This window comes from Synchiropus splendidus, chromosome 3, assembly GCF_027744825.2.
Source record: "Synchiropus splendidus isolate RoL2022-P1 chromosome 3, RoL_Sspl_1.0, whole genome shotgun sequence".
NCBI classification, from domain to species: Eukaryota; Metazoa; Chordata; class Actinopteri; order Syngnathiformes; family Callionymidae; genus Synchiropus; species Synchiropus splendidus.
The window spans coordinates 4,965,953-4,982,294 of NC_071336.1; the positions used below are offsets into that span (position 1 = coordinate 4,965,953).

Below are 16,342 nucleotides of genomic sequence, written 5' to 3' on the forward strand. Positions count from 1 at the left end.
GTTGCTGAATAAAAGCCAGAGCAACCACTGATAAAGGAAAATGACTAATTGGAATTTAGCACATTAAGCAGTGTTGGAAGTTATGTAACCCAATCTGATGCAATGGATCATCCCTGCTGTGTAAACGGGCAGCTTTTGAAAAAGGGTTCCAGAATGGTGAGGTAGACTTGAAAACACTGCCCTCCTCTCTCTCACACTTGATGATGAATTGGAAAGGACAAAAGTGGAGTGTGCACAAGAGCAATTGCTTGACTCTGCCGCTGTGGTGTCAGTCAGAGTGCTTCATTAAAGTGCTTTACATTTCAAACCGTAGCTCACTACTACTACTACTGTATAATGAACTCATCATCTGGTGGTGATCGTTGATCACCAGATTGCTCCTGGGGAGTTAAAGCGTTGTTTTCACCGGGGCCATGAACGTTTATGAATGTAGTCATAAACAGGGGCTTATGACTACATATCATTTTTGCTGGGGAAAACCAATTCATCTGAATGCTGCCTATGACCAGAGGTATCAGACCCGGTTCTTGTTTTGATGACACCAAATACTGAGTGTTTGATTCTCCAATATGGCTGATCAGTGTTTCTTTGCAAGCTGAGGTTTAAGACACAGGGAACTGTTGTTAACTGCTGTCTTCTCATCCGTCATCTCTCAGTGCTGATGCTTATTTCTGCAGGTGTGGTTCTACAACCAGGCATGGCACGCTGTGACGTCCTTCCTGAACGTGGCCAACAACGCCATCCTTAGAGGGAATCTCCCAGGAGAGGCAGACCCCCGCCACTATGGCATCGCTGCCTCGAATCACCCGCTTAACCTGACCAAAGAGCAGTTATCCTTTGCTGCCATGTGAGTCATGTGCTGGTTTAAAGAAATGAGAGCAACTGTTTTAATAATGGAAAGTCGCTTTGTCTGATATGTAACCATTCAGTGTAAAAGGAGGAAATGTGCAACCCTACGGGTTGGATTGCATGCTGAACACATGCTTCCGACTATTGATGCCTACTCTGAACCATTTGCAATGACCCATTTGTTTCATCAAACTGAGCATGTTGGATTCATTGCTGTCACCATCTTCGACTAGTCCAGACAGTGAGCACAGGAAATGGCTGCACACTATTGCATTAACTCTTTGTGTCAGCCTTTAAGTATGAGGAATATAAAGTGTTTGCATTTAGAAAAGTCAATATTATCTGAGAAAACTTACATTTGTACCTGATTTATTATTTATTAAAAAAAATATATGAACAATAATTTTAATTTAAGTGACAGCTGCTTGTTCAACTGTTCATCTGACTGTCCTGCCTCTTATTGCTTGTAGTTACACACTATGTGATAATAGTCTCTCTACATCATAGTAAGCCGGAAGGCCATGTTACACGTTTTACTGCCATTTTTACCATGTACCATCTCACACTGCACATTCGAAGACTGTTTGACTGGGTTGAACACGTCATAGGTGCCGTGCTTCGTCACGGCAACAGCTTCAACCAAGTTCCACTGTTTCACTGTATGGATGTAATGGATTCTGCACTTGCTGTCGCCGAGTTGAAGGTGGCAAGATGACAACCACTTACATTCACCTGGCAGCTGCAATGACTCAATCTAATCTAAATCTTGCCATCATTTGTTCTTTTTCGTTTGGTCGTGATAAGCTTTTCATGGTGCATCAAACAGCTAAGGATGCTGGATGCCTGTAAGGTCGCAAAGGACAAATGACGTGTCAGGAAGTATGTGGCAAAATCCTGAAGTGGAATCTGAATAAGACATAAAACAGTGGTCACCATCAGATTGTTGTCCCTCTGTTAAGTCATTTCGTCCCATTCTATGTGATCCAGTGCTACAATGCCGCACTGAGGGATGAAACAGACTCAACCTCTTATTCCACTGTACTCAGTTTCCAATCATAGAGGATCAATGTGTCCCTTATTTGATAGTTGACTTAAATAACTGTATCAAATAAATGCACCTCAAAATGTGAATAAACAAAGACACATATTTATTCCAGGGGTTTAAGTGGCAATATGAGATTGTGAATGATGAGGATTGCTCAAGAAACTCCCCAAAACTAAAATAAAATGATGCAGTTGAAGTCTAGTTAAAGGGAAAATGCATCAAATAATACACCAGTGAGTCATTCATTGAGTCATAGACTGCTTACAAAAAATAATACATATAGATTTACACTGTTCTACCACTCTTGCCGTTACCAAAATGTTGGCCCTTCATTTCGACATCCTGTTCTGAATGCGCAACATTACATGTGCAATAATACTTTTGCTGAGTTCCACTTAAATTAGAAGAGTACTGAGTGTACTCTGCCTAGCTCGGTCCATCTGTCTCTCAATTCACTGATGGTCAGCCACCAACGTTGATAAACGTGGATTAGTGGTCATATTGCAGCGTCTCACTAAATATTCTACAGTTTATTTTTAGTGTATGTGGCTGTATGAGTTTGGTTTGTCTTGCAGTACATCATTGAAGGGCATCTAGGAAGTGCTCTGGATGATGTGAACTGGTAGATCAGACACAAAACAACTGCTCTAAGGGAATCCAGCAAGTCTGAAGCTTTTCATTAAACCATCGTCTCATGTCACATACAGCCCAAAAAAGGAGAGAAAATCCAGCAACACACCCTCCCCTCCCTCCCCACTCATCTTGTGTGCTGTCCTATTATTAGCTAATAAGTGGAGTGCTTGTCCTCCTCTCCGCAGCTATTAGCTGGCTCCAAGCATCCAGGGTCAGATCACTCACAGGTTTGACCCCTAAATTATCCCGCTCCACTGTGCCCCGGAACCTGTTGAAATGCAAACTGGCACCCACTGCCGTAAGCGATTCAGTATTTACGTGTTCTAATTGTGTCTGCTCGCTGGTGATAAATCCAGCCACGTAGCCACACAGGGGGACTTATTTAATATGCTAATATGCCAGCAGGACGTCTTCCCAGAGATTATGGTAGACCAAGTGTGAGGGAGACGGTGAGTGCTTAACTCATACACCACAACAATTGAGAAATGCCTGTTGAAAAGGTAAGGTGAAGGGCGAAGATGAAGGTAGTTAAAGGTAAAAGACTGAGATAGGCCACAGGCGGTGATGAGGAGCATATTTATGATACCATTCAAATGTCCTGACTCCTTATCTGTTCAATCTTACCTCAAACAACTCTTTCTGCCATGCTGTCGCAGGGCAACAACTTCGACTGATGTGGTGGTGTCCATCTGCGTTATCTTCGCCATGTCCTTCATCCCCGCCAGCTTCGTCCTCTTCCTCATACAAGAGAGGGTCAACAAAGCCAAGCATTTACAGTTTGTCAGTGGCGTCAACCCGTCTGTGTACTGGCTTGCAAACTTTGCCTGGGACATCGTAAGTACTACTGTGGTCAGAATGACAATTACGATGTTGATGACGAAAGAAAATATTTGGGTTAGATTCTGTTAATTACAAATATTCACAGACAACACAAACATAAACAACTTGTTTGAGGTCAAGTCACAAGGTTTGTGTCCTTCTCAATAAGAAGAGAAGTGTAACGGGGTCAAGGGACGTGGAGCGGGACCCAAGCGCAGTGGTAAAAGTTACAGGGAGACAGGAGCAAGTTAGAAATGATATTTTAATAATTAAAACAAAAACAACAGAAAGCGTCACAGAACCGGGAGAAACAAAACAAAGTCTAAAAGTCCAAACGGAGTAACCAAACTAACAGAAGTCCATAAACATGAATAAGGGTCCAAACAGAAAACGTCACCGAACCGGGAGAAACAAACTAACTCAAATCTGGAAACGTGGAGATGATAAGCACAATGAACAGAGATAGTGACAAAGGAAAACAGGAAACACGCGTAAACAGGAAGAAACAAAACACTAACTCAGGCACCGGGGTTTAAGACAGTCATCAAAATAAGGTAGCTAACACAGAGAACAAGAGGACGAACTAGGAGAGCCAAATTACTACAGGGAACTGAACAAGAGTCCAACGGAAAGCGCCACAGAACCGGGAGAATCCAACGAACTTAAAACACAGGGAACTAGAGGAGAAATCACAATAACAAGGTGCAATCACCAGAACTAGGGGAATATTCACAGGGAACAATAGGAGTCGATCACAGGAACTAGAGGAGTCGATCTGGCCCATGTTGCTGGAGTCCAGGTGTTTTTGTACGTAGATGATCAGAGATTGATTGGCTCCAGCTGTGTGCCACAGGAACAGGAAGAAAGGAGGGAGAAAGCAAAAACAGGACTCACATGACAAAATAAGAGCAGCGTCATGACAAGGAGCCATGAAATAGTGTTCCATCTATGCAACAGCCAAATTTTATTTTCTCCTAGCTACTGAAGACTTGAGGACAACAAATATTGATCCTGACCAAGTTATGTTGTGCAGTAAACGTACAACGCACCATAGTACTGTCAGTGTAGCCCTTTTTTTTAATTATTTGAAGTGCCAACAATGTAAATAATATGTGAGTTGTTGCTGGCTGAGCTCTGCAGTTTTGCACTTTCTGCACTCTGTGGAAACAAACCTCAGTCACAGGGGCTTTGCAAGATGAACTTGCAGCTTTTACCTTACCATCTTAGCAGCTTGAGGCACAAAGCAAGAGAACATTTTATCAGGTGCAATTGATAAAGAAGTGGCATCAAAATGCACATCAATATCTAAGATTAATGCCGTCTGAGAGGGAGACAAATACCCACAAGGAGCCTGTCTAATGATTTCCGCCCAGAGTGATCTGCATTAGCATACATCGTCCATCAACAATAGGGATATTTGGGTAAAGCGCTGCACCAGATTTGCAATGTTTCCGGCTTAATGGTCCCATGAAACATAGAAAACCATACATCAGTGTCCTCATTTTTTTCCTTTCTATTCCATCTGCACGATGTATGGTGTCTATCAGCAAATACTCTATATGTCTTTACGTCGGTTCTCCCATGACATTCTTGACATTAATTGGAACAACAAACAGCAGCCTCATGTGTAATTCAATACAACCATAGTTCGTTTTAAAGTATCATTAAGCGACTACTGAAGCAGGCAAATGCGAGGTAATGGAATTGCTGTTAACAATGACTGTCAAAGTAAAAAGTCATTTGTATTTAGTGATTACGTTCAATCCATTTGTTGCGATGGAAATGGCTACACAGTTTTAACATCTTGTTTTGATGCAACTGTTTCTGTTTTTTCTTTCAGTGCAACTACATCGTCCCATGTGTGATAGTCATTTTCATCTTTCTGTGCTTCCAACAAAAAGCCTACGCTTCTCCGCAGAATTTGCCAGCTTTGATTCTGCTGCTCCTTTTCTACGGGTATGTAGACACGCACTGCAACTCTGTTCTGCAAGATTTTGCCACTCCATCGTTTTCCCCGTTTTGTGTTATGACCTTTTTACATTAAATATAATTATTATGCGCAAAAGCAGTGTCACTATCTTCAGGACGTAGGTCATGTATGTACCTGATCATGGTCTGATCAGGATTTTTGCCGCCGATCACCGATACTGATCACGTCTCAGTTTGACGAATCTCTTGAGACTTTACCGTGTCTGTGAAATATTTACAAACTGGCTGCGTGTAGCAGGATACCGAGACAGGGAGCACTGCATTTCCACAGCAGACATACTGCTGCTGAGGGAGCAGCGAGTAGGGAAGAGTGGACGCACCAATCGATCGGGGCATCCCTACTTTTAATTATTCTTTTTAGAACAATGCAGACAACTGTCAATATCGATCAATCCAAATCGTTCAAGAAATGACACTTCACTTTAGTTAAGTCCATGCCATCAGAAGGGTTTTCCACTGTTTTTTAATGTTAAACTCAAAAAAGTAAATTTGTTGCTCCCTCTCCAAAGACTTCAGCCAAAGAAGCTTATGAATTAAGGGGCACTTTTACTAAGATGCATGCACATAATGAACAGCATGCATGTGCTAAACTTTTGTATTTGAGGAGGAATGGTGGTTTGAGTCTGGTTTACAAAGACTGCCAGTACAATGCAGAACAGTATCGCAGCGGATCAGATCCAGTGGTGATCCCATGATGCAACATTTCATCTAGAAATCCATTGTAATGTTTGCTCTGTATAAAGAAAATAGAGCGTTACTTTAATGTTATGAGTATCGTAACCTGGGCAGGTTAGGACTCATGAACCTGTGTGTCTTGCAGTTGGTCCATCACCCCGATGATGTACCCGGCATCCTTCATCTTCAGTGTGCCAAGCACAGCCTATGTGGTTTTGACTTGCATAAACCTCTTCATCGGCATCAATGGCAGCGTGGCCACATTTGTCATGGAGCTGTTTGATGATGACGTAAGTGGCAGACAGACTCATATCGCCTGAAGCACATATACAGCAATCATGGTCGTTAGACAAGCACTGAGGTGAATGAGAGGATTTTAACATTTCATCATTTCGGGAGGATTCTGTGCATGTGTTCATTTAACTGTCAGTTTTGGCCTGGGAAAGATGAGAATCAGAACGAGGACCAATTGACGCCTTTCACTGGTGTTAATTCATCTCCTGGTTTAGGATTTTATTCACCTGAATAAACGGAAGATAACATATGTATTATTTTATTATTGAATGACCGTATAGGAGATAGTCCTCTTTCCTTCGACAACCAACAGTCCAAAACATTTTGCAAACAGTACAGCTGGTGTAGGTGCACAGAGCATCGTGTCAACTGAAGGACTGTTTCAGGTATTAACTAATGGCCTGAGTAAGACCACGCTGCGCTGTCAACATGTGACTCATCTAGCAAAAATAACTCTCGAAGTTATCAAATTACACTGTTCGACATGACAAACTGAAAGCTGTAATCCTTCTCCATCTGAAATACTCACCATATTCATTATGTTGGAGTAGTGTAATTCTTTTGTTGGGATGAAGTTGTTCAGTCGTAGTGAAGAAAACCAACCAGTCAAATCAAGGCTTTCTGCTTCACCGAGAGAATGCGTTTATTTAAGTCAGATTTAAATGAAGATGCCTTGAAAAAGTGCAAAAACCCTCTATTATTTCCAGGATACATAGTAAAAGGAGGACATGTGGATTAAGTAATAATAATATATGCATACAATGAAACACCTAGGCATGCAGACTGTTTTGATAAACATTTATGAAAGAATGGGCTGCTCTCAGGAGCTGCAGTGAGGAGTTGTCACACAATGTCACCTGGGCAACAATGTTTTCTCACTCCTAAATATTCCACAGTCAATTATAAGAAAATGGAAGAGTTTGGGAACAACAGCAAAAAGGAAGTGGCAGGCCATGTAAACTGACGGAGAGGGGTCAGGGGATGCAACGACTTTCTGCATAGTCAATTTCTACAGAGCTCCAAACTTCATGTGGCCTTCAGATTAGCCCAAGTACAGTATGCAGGGAGCTTCATGGCATGGGTTTCCTCGGCCGAGCAGCTGCATCCAAGCCACACATCACCAATTGCAATGCAAAGTGCCAGATGCAGTGGTGTACAAACAGCTGCCACTGGACTATAGAGCAGTGGAGACACCTTCTCTGGAGTGATGAATCACGTTTTTCCTGGTTCCTTAAGTTCATATGTGAGTCAAGGCAAGTGAGCAAATACTTGGCAATATAGTGTATATACTAAGTAACATTTCATGGGAAGTCGTGGTGAGAGCTTATGAGTGTCATGGCCATGTTTATTTCAACCCTGCACCTTAAATGAGCAAAGCTGTTTGACACTGGATCAATGCTGGTGTCTGTCCATTTCTTAGTGCAGAAAAATTGGATTCATTTTTTTTCTTCAGTTAATTGATTTTAATCGAAATCGCCACATAATTTCGAAATTATGTGTTTTCACCTAAATAAAGTTAGTTATCAGAATTCACTTGGTTTTTAAATTTTTGACTTGACTTAATTTGTTGGAATTGATTTGCAGACTTAATTGTTATTTGGGCCATGACATACTTGGTATTCACTTTGTATTTTAGCCCGGAGCTGATCTGTCAGTAGACGTCAAGTGATGTGACGGCGTTTAATTCTCTGATGAGCGGCTTTAACAAGCAACGCTTTATTCAAAAGTCTTTCTCAGCTTTGATCACACACTTCAGCTGAAGCACGACGTTGGCTAAGAGACAAGGCACACTCACTGCAGCTCGTAACAAGGCTGCAGCACTAAGGCTCCATGGCTTAACAATAAAGAGAGAGTGAAGTGAGGATAGATGTCTGTGACCTGAGATCTGCCACTAGTCAAGTAGCACAAGGATTCATTTAAACGCTTGCTATACTTGCTATAAATATTCTCCTTTTAGTGGAACACTTAGAAAACATAAAACCATAAATACATTGCCTTATCACAACATAAAGGTTCATTCAGTTCTGGAATCATTGTGGCTTTTACCTTGTATAGTAATATTGTTTATTTAAATATTGTATTATCTGTTCATCTTAAAAATCAATAAACCTGTATCTGCTATTAAAGCATAGCTCTACTAGCATCAGAACTTGAAATGAAAAATGAATGGGTATTTAATATTATCTGTCCACAAAGAATAGGCGAGCATCAACAAGATTGTACTCTAAACTCCAATATCGTTTGATATCAGAAAGGTGCCAACAAGATCACAACATTTTAGCAACAGCGACACAGTGAAAGAAGTCTGAGAGTACGATCCCACAGCAGCATCTGTGAGGCACATTACTTAACAGATATTGAGCCAGTGTGGAAGTCGAAACTTGGCGATTAAATCAACCCTCATTTCTGCCTGAGACGCACCGCACGACACTTCCCGTCTCAATTGTCCACATGCTCCCGCCGATTGGAGGTGAGCAAAAGAGGGGTGACTCGCGCAATAAACAGAGAGATTACACACAGCACGGTGGTCAGGTGATGAACTGTGAAGAAAACAATGACTGTGTGCTTAAGAAACCTATTCCTCATTTACTCTAGCCTGATCATCGCAAGGAAGAAGTTCAAGTCTGAAGCATCAGTGGTCTCAAACTGCAGTGGTTCTGTGATAGAGGACAGAAGATGGAAAAAGACCACAGTGATCATTGTACCTCCATATGAAAGTATGAAGCATTCAAGGACGGCATCTTTATAGAAGTCACTTCTGGTTGACTGTCATGTCTAATGTTACAATGTCGGTATACTTACTTACATTTTCAGAAGATCATGTTTGGTTTGTGATTAGATGACTTGGAATGTTTCTGCACACGTGTTTGTGCCCTTTTATTAATACGCCAATGTTAATACTACTGAATTTGAATAAAATGCACGACAGCCATTAAAGATAGTAACGGAGGGCATGAATATCGTGTGACTAGAGAGGAGGCGCATGCTATGTTAAGGTGGTGGAGACAGACTAACTGTAAGGACATCTTCTTCATGGTCGTATGTTCTCTTCCCTTTAGCTTTTTCCTTTCCAGTTGTGTTCAGGTAAATTATTGCACCGATGCTGAAGTAATAAACTTCAGTTTATAGCTTGCAGTACATCGAGAAGTTTCACTTCAACCCTCCTCCCTGTCATGCCACTGAAAAATAACTGGCAATAAAAGGAATAAGAGAAGTTACCTTGACAATTTAAAATGTAATGTCAATTTGATGCCATTCGTGTAGATATGTCAGAAATACTCTCAAATGATCAAGCCTGCTGTCGGCAGCACTTGTCACAAGTCTGTATTACCAACTGCAACTGCACATGGAGTCAGTGTTGCCATGAGCAAATGCGTGTGAAGGCTGCTGTTGGTGGTGTTATAATAGCCATCAGCTTGTCCACTGTCAGATTTACAGCACACATCTCTTGCCTCTAAGGGAGGACAGTATTTCTTCCAGAGTTGTAAAACTAATTCCACTAATCTGACTTGATGTGGCACCTGATAGACAAACCTCAGGGGTCAAACATCAATCCTCCAAATGTCTAACACTAAAGGTGTCTGTGTTCGCTGTGGAAGTCTCAGCAGGTCAGAGTCTTTCCGGAAAACAGGCGAAATAGCTATGTCTATGCCCTAGTGCGCCCCAGTTTGGCGGGAAAGAGAGATCCGAAAATATGACAGCTGAATCCAGTCATCTACTTTTGTGACTTCATTTCAAAGTGGTATCGCTCACTGCCACGACTCAGCAGTGGCATGAGTTTCACAATGTCAGTCAAAGGAAAAGCTACTGTGTTTCCAGACACTGGGAAGAGCGAGATCCCCTTTGGGCACAGCATCTGTCTTTCCCCCCCACTCTCTAAGGGAGGAAAGACACAAAAGTAAAAGCAAGAATAGAAGTCCACAGTTTACAGACTTGGCGCCCTAGTTTTGTCAGGAGACCAGTGGTAGATTTCCCCCCTCAGGACTCAGCAGTTCCCTGTGGACTGCATCAATTCCTGGCTGCTGTGCATCCATGTCGCTGTTGTTGAGCCAATAACTCCACCACATGCCACGCAATGATAACCACACTTTTCTTTGTATTTGTTTGTTTTTTGTGAGGGTTTCATCTAACAGCACAGAGTTATAAGCGGACTCACTTTTAATGTACACATAGGTACCACGACACACATTGACATGAACACTTGATGTGCTTCATATCATATCATAGTTTGGGTCTTTTCATTCCTTAGGACACATCCGATAATCCAAATGACATTCTTTCTCTAGCTCATGATGATTCTTTCTGTAGTGTAGAATACGCTAATGGGTCAAAGAAACAGCTTTAAAAAAAACCTAGGCGTGTTACAATGATCTTGCTGACAGTTACAGCTGCATACTGTTGAGGATTTCATCGCCTGGACTGAGACTCTCCTTGATGAACAACCAGTCTGAAGAAAATGAGTAATTTCAAGTATTGATCTGAAATGAGGTCCTGGCGTGTTCCTGGCAGACAGACGAGCAGCATGCTGCCAAGGTTATTGCTATTGCTTTGTTCTTTGTTTTTTGAGCAGATATGAAAAAAAATATATATAACACAAATTTGAAGTCTTTTGGGGAGAAAATCTGTAACTTTGAGTGGCCACATCATGATGGCTGCCATATGCGTTTTATAAATACACATTAGATTAAGAGCAACAAAAGTACAAATAAGCATCCAGTGTTACAAAACAATGAAAACACACTTAATAAAACAGCATTAATGCATGTTTGCTTGCTGTCCAAAGTATCCTAAGTTTTGATTGGCTTTCCAAGAATCATTTTTAGCAACAGTTGCTTCGTCGGTTCTGCTCAAGAGCCCATCAGTAGTGCGGTGTGTTCATTTGTTCAAATGACTTGTTTACTGACGTGATGATGTCTGGAAGGGTGAGGAAGGGTGGGGAAGGGAGGAAGGAAGGGTTTCCATCTAATCTTCCATGCATATTAAGAGCCAACGTTGCAGAAGCAAAGAGTATGACGCAGGTTTTAGTTGTCTGACAAACATGCAGCTGCAGATCAAGAGGCTGATGAATTATTGGTGAACACTTGGATCGAAATCTGAACACCAGCTTTGATATGATGATCAATGAAGCCTTTTAGTGTGTTCGTTTATCTGGAGCAGACATTCTGCCAGGAGAACACTTACTTAACTCATGGAAAACACTAAAACAGAGCCGGTCCAAATGAAGAAGTGCACAGCTGTAGGATTTCATAATGTCAAAGTGTACGTTTAATGAAGAAAATATTGCTTTGGGAAAGCCATATGGATATGCTCGAAATAGATATGCACATATGTTGAAATGGGGTTATTAGGATTATTTTCCTTTTCACCAGGGGTTTGCCAAAAAAAAAAAAAAAGTACTTGCATAAGAATCCCGATTCTTATTTGATTTGATTCAGAATCGATTTAAAATGTCTTGGCTAAAGGCTAGATATTTCAGAGTCATTTCGGGTTTTACCGAATGCACGGAGATACTGTGCAGAACATGACACAAAAAATGGGTGTACATTGCAAAACTACGATTATGCTCTTCGACAACACAACAAATCTGAAAGGCATCATGTTTAACTGAACTGAAAAAGCGATATTAGTTCATGGACCATGAATTACATGTACTTTGAATATGATTTAGATAAATAGATAAATCACAAATATTTTGGCCAAATGAGAATTGTTGATGGTCCCTAGCAGACAGCGCTGCCTGTGAGGCAGTTTGGCCCAGTTTGGTCCTCCACACTCTCCATGACTGTCATGATGGTGTCTGCTGTCAAACTCTGTGGAGCTGCACAGCGCGGCGCATGGTGCCAGTGCACTTGCCTTTATCAAATTTATTGTGAGATGTAAAGTCCTCATCATGGGGATTGTTTTCAGCGATAAATTGTGTATGATAAGTTATTGCCCCAAAGTCACTGATTGATTGAGTACTGAGCCTTGAAGTCCTGCAGGTTTTGTCTTCGCAAGTTGTTGATGAAGAAGACGCTTTTGACTGCTAAATGTGAGCCAGCCACAAAACGACATGGATGTTGTACCGCAGAACGGCTTTGTTCCACCTCCTATTAACACACACATACACACACATCTCATACTGTGGACTGTTACTCTCCCACAGCTTGGACGATAGTCGGGATTGTATAACAGTAAGTGCATGTTTAATTGCTGAGTGGTGAATGAGATGCATTCTTTTTTTCTATGGAATGGAGGAAAACTAAACGCGAATTGCCATCACCGTCACATCAAAACAGTTTTAATGCAAAGTCACTTTTGAAGTCCACATCCGATAATCATCTGCTGTCAGAAGCCGGTGTGTTCTGTGAGTAACTGAATAAAATGAATCGTGTGTGAATTATTCAGTAATAATGGCAGTTATGTGGAACACACAGCTCACCCAGCACCACCTACTCTTTGTCTAAAAACAGGAAATTGTGAATTTATAGTTCCCCCTTCAAATACAAGGCTCAGAGATGGCTGCAGTAATGCTGAATGCATAATGCATGAATGTGCTTTTGAACGCCATCACATCCCCACATATTAATATTTTGTCATCTTTATCCGCCATTTCTGCACTCACTGTGCTTTTCTGCAAACCCCAGCTCAGTTACACTGCTTTGGGTTTCACTTGACAACAACAGAAATCTGGACTGACCCAAATACATTTAGAGTTTGTAACCAAAAGGAAAAAAAAGGCATTAAATCATTTGTAACCATAAGAGTGCATTTATATTAATTACATTGACCTGCAGTTAATGATTTTTAATGTGTGCAACCCTGTTTAGAATTGATTTATGTGACATTGGTTCACAATTCACATTATTTTTATTTGACTAGTGTTTTTACCGATTCTCAGACATGTGGCAATGACCAAGGGATCGGTTGCATGATGGTAACTTACACCATGAAGGTGTGTCAAAGGTATTTTGCCAAGAAAGAATAGCATGTCATGTCATGTGTTAAAGTTATGGAGACCAAACAACGGGTGGTTTGGATACATTAAGAGGAGAGAATATTTTGGAACAAGATTGTTTGAAATGTAAGTACCAGGTAAGAAAAAGAAAATGAAGACAACCATTAAGGTCGATGGATTTGACAAAGGATAATATGAAAAGGAGTATCCCTGCACAAGGTAGGGTAAGGTGGAGGAGGCTGTTTTGTTGTGGCATCCACTGATGGAAAATGTTGTGTGACAGACAAGAGGATATGTCTTCTGCATTTGCTATTCTCTCCATGATGAGTTCAGAATGAAACAGACTTTGCTTGCCTTTGCTATACGTGTGTTTTTAATCAACATATGTTTAATCTATGAATTAAAAGGTAATTGTGACGAAGAAGTCATTACACACATCCCTTTCCTGTTTTAATGTAACCAATCTTTTCTTCTGCTTAATGCTAATGTATTAGTCTTTGTCCTCCACAGAATGTGTCCCACATCAACAACATTGTGAAGCAGGTGCTGCTGATTTTCCCTCATTTCTGTCTGGGCCGGGGCCTAATTGACATGGCCAAGAACCAGGCAATGGCCACGCTCTTCAGCAGCCTTGGTGAGAGGACACTGTCATTACTCTTTTTGCGAGAGAGGCAGAGCCCTGCATTATTCATGGAGCCCAATATATGTGTGACTCGGTTGCTTTTTTATGGAATCTCTGCAGTCCTATATTAGGAGTACTCACACACAACTCGAACAAGGCTTATTGGTTATAGTAAGTACAGTAGTACTACTTGCGGGTTAGTTGTGTGAAATGTAATATTAGCTTCGCTTACCGTATATTATTTGTTGTAATATGCAAACAGTCATTTTGCAATAATGTTGCACCAATTTTGTGACTTCAATATGATAGTGGACAGGAGAAAATGGCTTCCTGCAATGCTTTTTCATGATGGACTTTTGAAATCCCTTCACTGACTGTGAATGCTGTTGGCAGAATTTTTTGTCTTATTCGCGCTGCCAGAACATTAACGCCTTTTTAGTGTTGCAAGTACTAACAGCAGCAGTCTGGGCAGGCATGCCCAGGCCCTCCTGACCCGACACACCTCCTCCTTCTCGGTGCATTCTGAGGCGTTCCCAGGCCATCCGTGAGACATAGTCCCTACAACGTGTCCTGGGTCTTCCCCATGGCCTCTCCCCTGTCAGGCATGCCTAGAAGACCTCTCTAGGGAAGCGACCAGGAGGCATCTGAAAGAGATGCCCAAGCCAACTCAGCTGACTCCTCTGGATTTGGTGGAGCAGAGGCTCGACTCTGACCTCCTCCCACATGACCGAGCTCCTCACCTTTTGACAGAGGGAGTGCCCAGTCACCCTGAGGAGGAAACTCATTCTGAACACTTGAAATGATTCCGCTCCGAAATGATTATTGATTGAGATGTTTGATTTTGCTCAAGAAATCTGTCATGTCAGTCATATCACTCAGATATTAAGCAAATGCCAAGCTTCTATGCTAGCTACTGCTCTGGTAAAAGGGTCGAGCACACAGTAGAAATAGGGCTGACAATAGAAGTAGCCACAAGATGACTCTGGTCAGGGACACAGTTTCCTCCACCTGAGCCAAATTTGCCCAACAATAGCTTCAAATTTTCTCAGGGCTAATTACCAAAGGAAATGATCTGTCATTCCACCTGGCAAAAAAAAATGTCAAAGCGTCACTATGACTGTCAGATATCCACTTCATCCGCAAATGCAGGCAGTGTTACATTTAGATGGGAGCAGTTGAGTCAAGTGAATGAGGAGATAGAGGTGAAGCTGGGATTGAGGCAACTGCAAAGGGGTGAAACGAGACATGAAAGGAAAAGAGGCCTCTTATCTATGGCAAGATGGAGCAGGAAATGGTGGTTTGGGGGATCGTTTGTAGTGGCAGCAGAGATCAGGAGGAAAAAAAGCAATCACAACTTAAAAGTGCTCGCATGAAGAAGGGGCTATTTACCAGAGTACAAGAATGAGAGTGTTTTTCTTGTCGTCAATGTCCCCCCTCAGGCTGGAGAGCTTGAAGATACTGAGAGGCGTCGGTAAGAAAGGCAGAAGTGAAAATGATTAGAGTACTGGGCTGTCACTGCTTAGCATTTGTGTTGATTAGCCAAAGGAGGCTTCAACTTCAAAGCACGCGGGACGTCAACAGGCTCACCACACGACACCATTCACTGCAGTTTTGGAAGGCCAAGTGATATTTTAAACCATCATTTTACAAACACTGAATGCAAACCATCTTTAAGAAAAAATATTTCTGAACTTTGTGCAGGGATGAGACAAGGCTTGTCTGCTTTTATGAGGGGCTTCCTAAGTTTATCAATAAAGCCTAATTGGGTGATCAGCTGCGTGCACGTTTCTAGCTTCTGCTAATGTCCCCACGCTGGTGGCTGTCGAGCCACTGATGCAGCCTTCTTTCTTTATGTGTTTCAGGTGAGGACCGTTTTGAGGACCCACTAAGCTGGAACATGGTGGGAAAGAACCTCTGCGCCATGTCCATAGTGGGGGTTGTCATGTTTTCCATTACCATTCTCATTCAGTACAAGTTCTTCTGCAAACCTCGGTAGGAGCACGAGAATTTTCAACCCTGAAAAATGTGGAAACTCTCTCTGTGGAAACACTTATTTTCATATGCATTCTGAGTTCCAACCGATTCGCATGATAAAAATGTAGATGTACTGTATATTGACAGATTATAAATGTTTGTCCGACAGTCTGTCCTCATTAAGCCACATGCCCACAGTGAGACATACACTCTGCCAGAGCAGATCACAAGGTTTGACAGTACAGTATGTGTGAAAATGATCCCATGTCCCAATGATAACCCATTGCGAGGTCATTCAACCTGCAACCTCCATTACAAGATGACCTGAAATTTTCATGCAGTGTGACGACTAGTTTGTCGCCTCAAAAGTAGTTCTCAAGCCCCATTTTTTCCTAAGGTCTTTAATATTCACCCAGCCACTAACCATCAGAGTTTTCAGACTGGCTGTGTTCTGTAAGTTCCTCCCAACCTTCCCTCCTACTCAGCGTATTTTTCATTCGTTTTG

The 16,342-nt window shown here is 41.8% G+C and overlaps 1 protein-coding gene across 3 annotated transcripts in view; it reads left to right on the forward strand.

Moving 5' to 3' along the window:
- Positions 1-16,342, forward strand: part of LOC128755395 (phospholipid-transporting ATPase ABCA1-like) — a 152,686-nt gene that overhangs the window by 98,063 nt on the left and 38,281 nt on the right. For all 3 annotated transcript variants that reach the window (XM_053858789.1, XM_053858790.1, XM_053858791.1), the window contains exons 35-40: positions 678-847; positions 3,184-3,361; positions 5,187-5,302; positions 6,156-6,300; positions 13,752-13,875; positions 15,726-15,855. In XM_053858789.1, the coding sequence (XP_053714764.1) occupies positions 678-847; positions 3,184-3,361; positions 5,187-5,302; positions 6,156-6,300; positions 13,752-13,875; positions 15,726-15,855 (863 nt within the window). The remainder of the gene's footprint in view (positions 1-677; positions 848-3,183; positions 3,362-5,186; positions 5,303-6,155; positions 6,301-13,751; positions 13,876-15,725; positions 15,856-16,342) is intronic.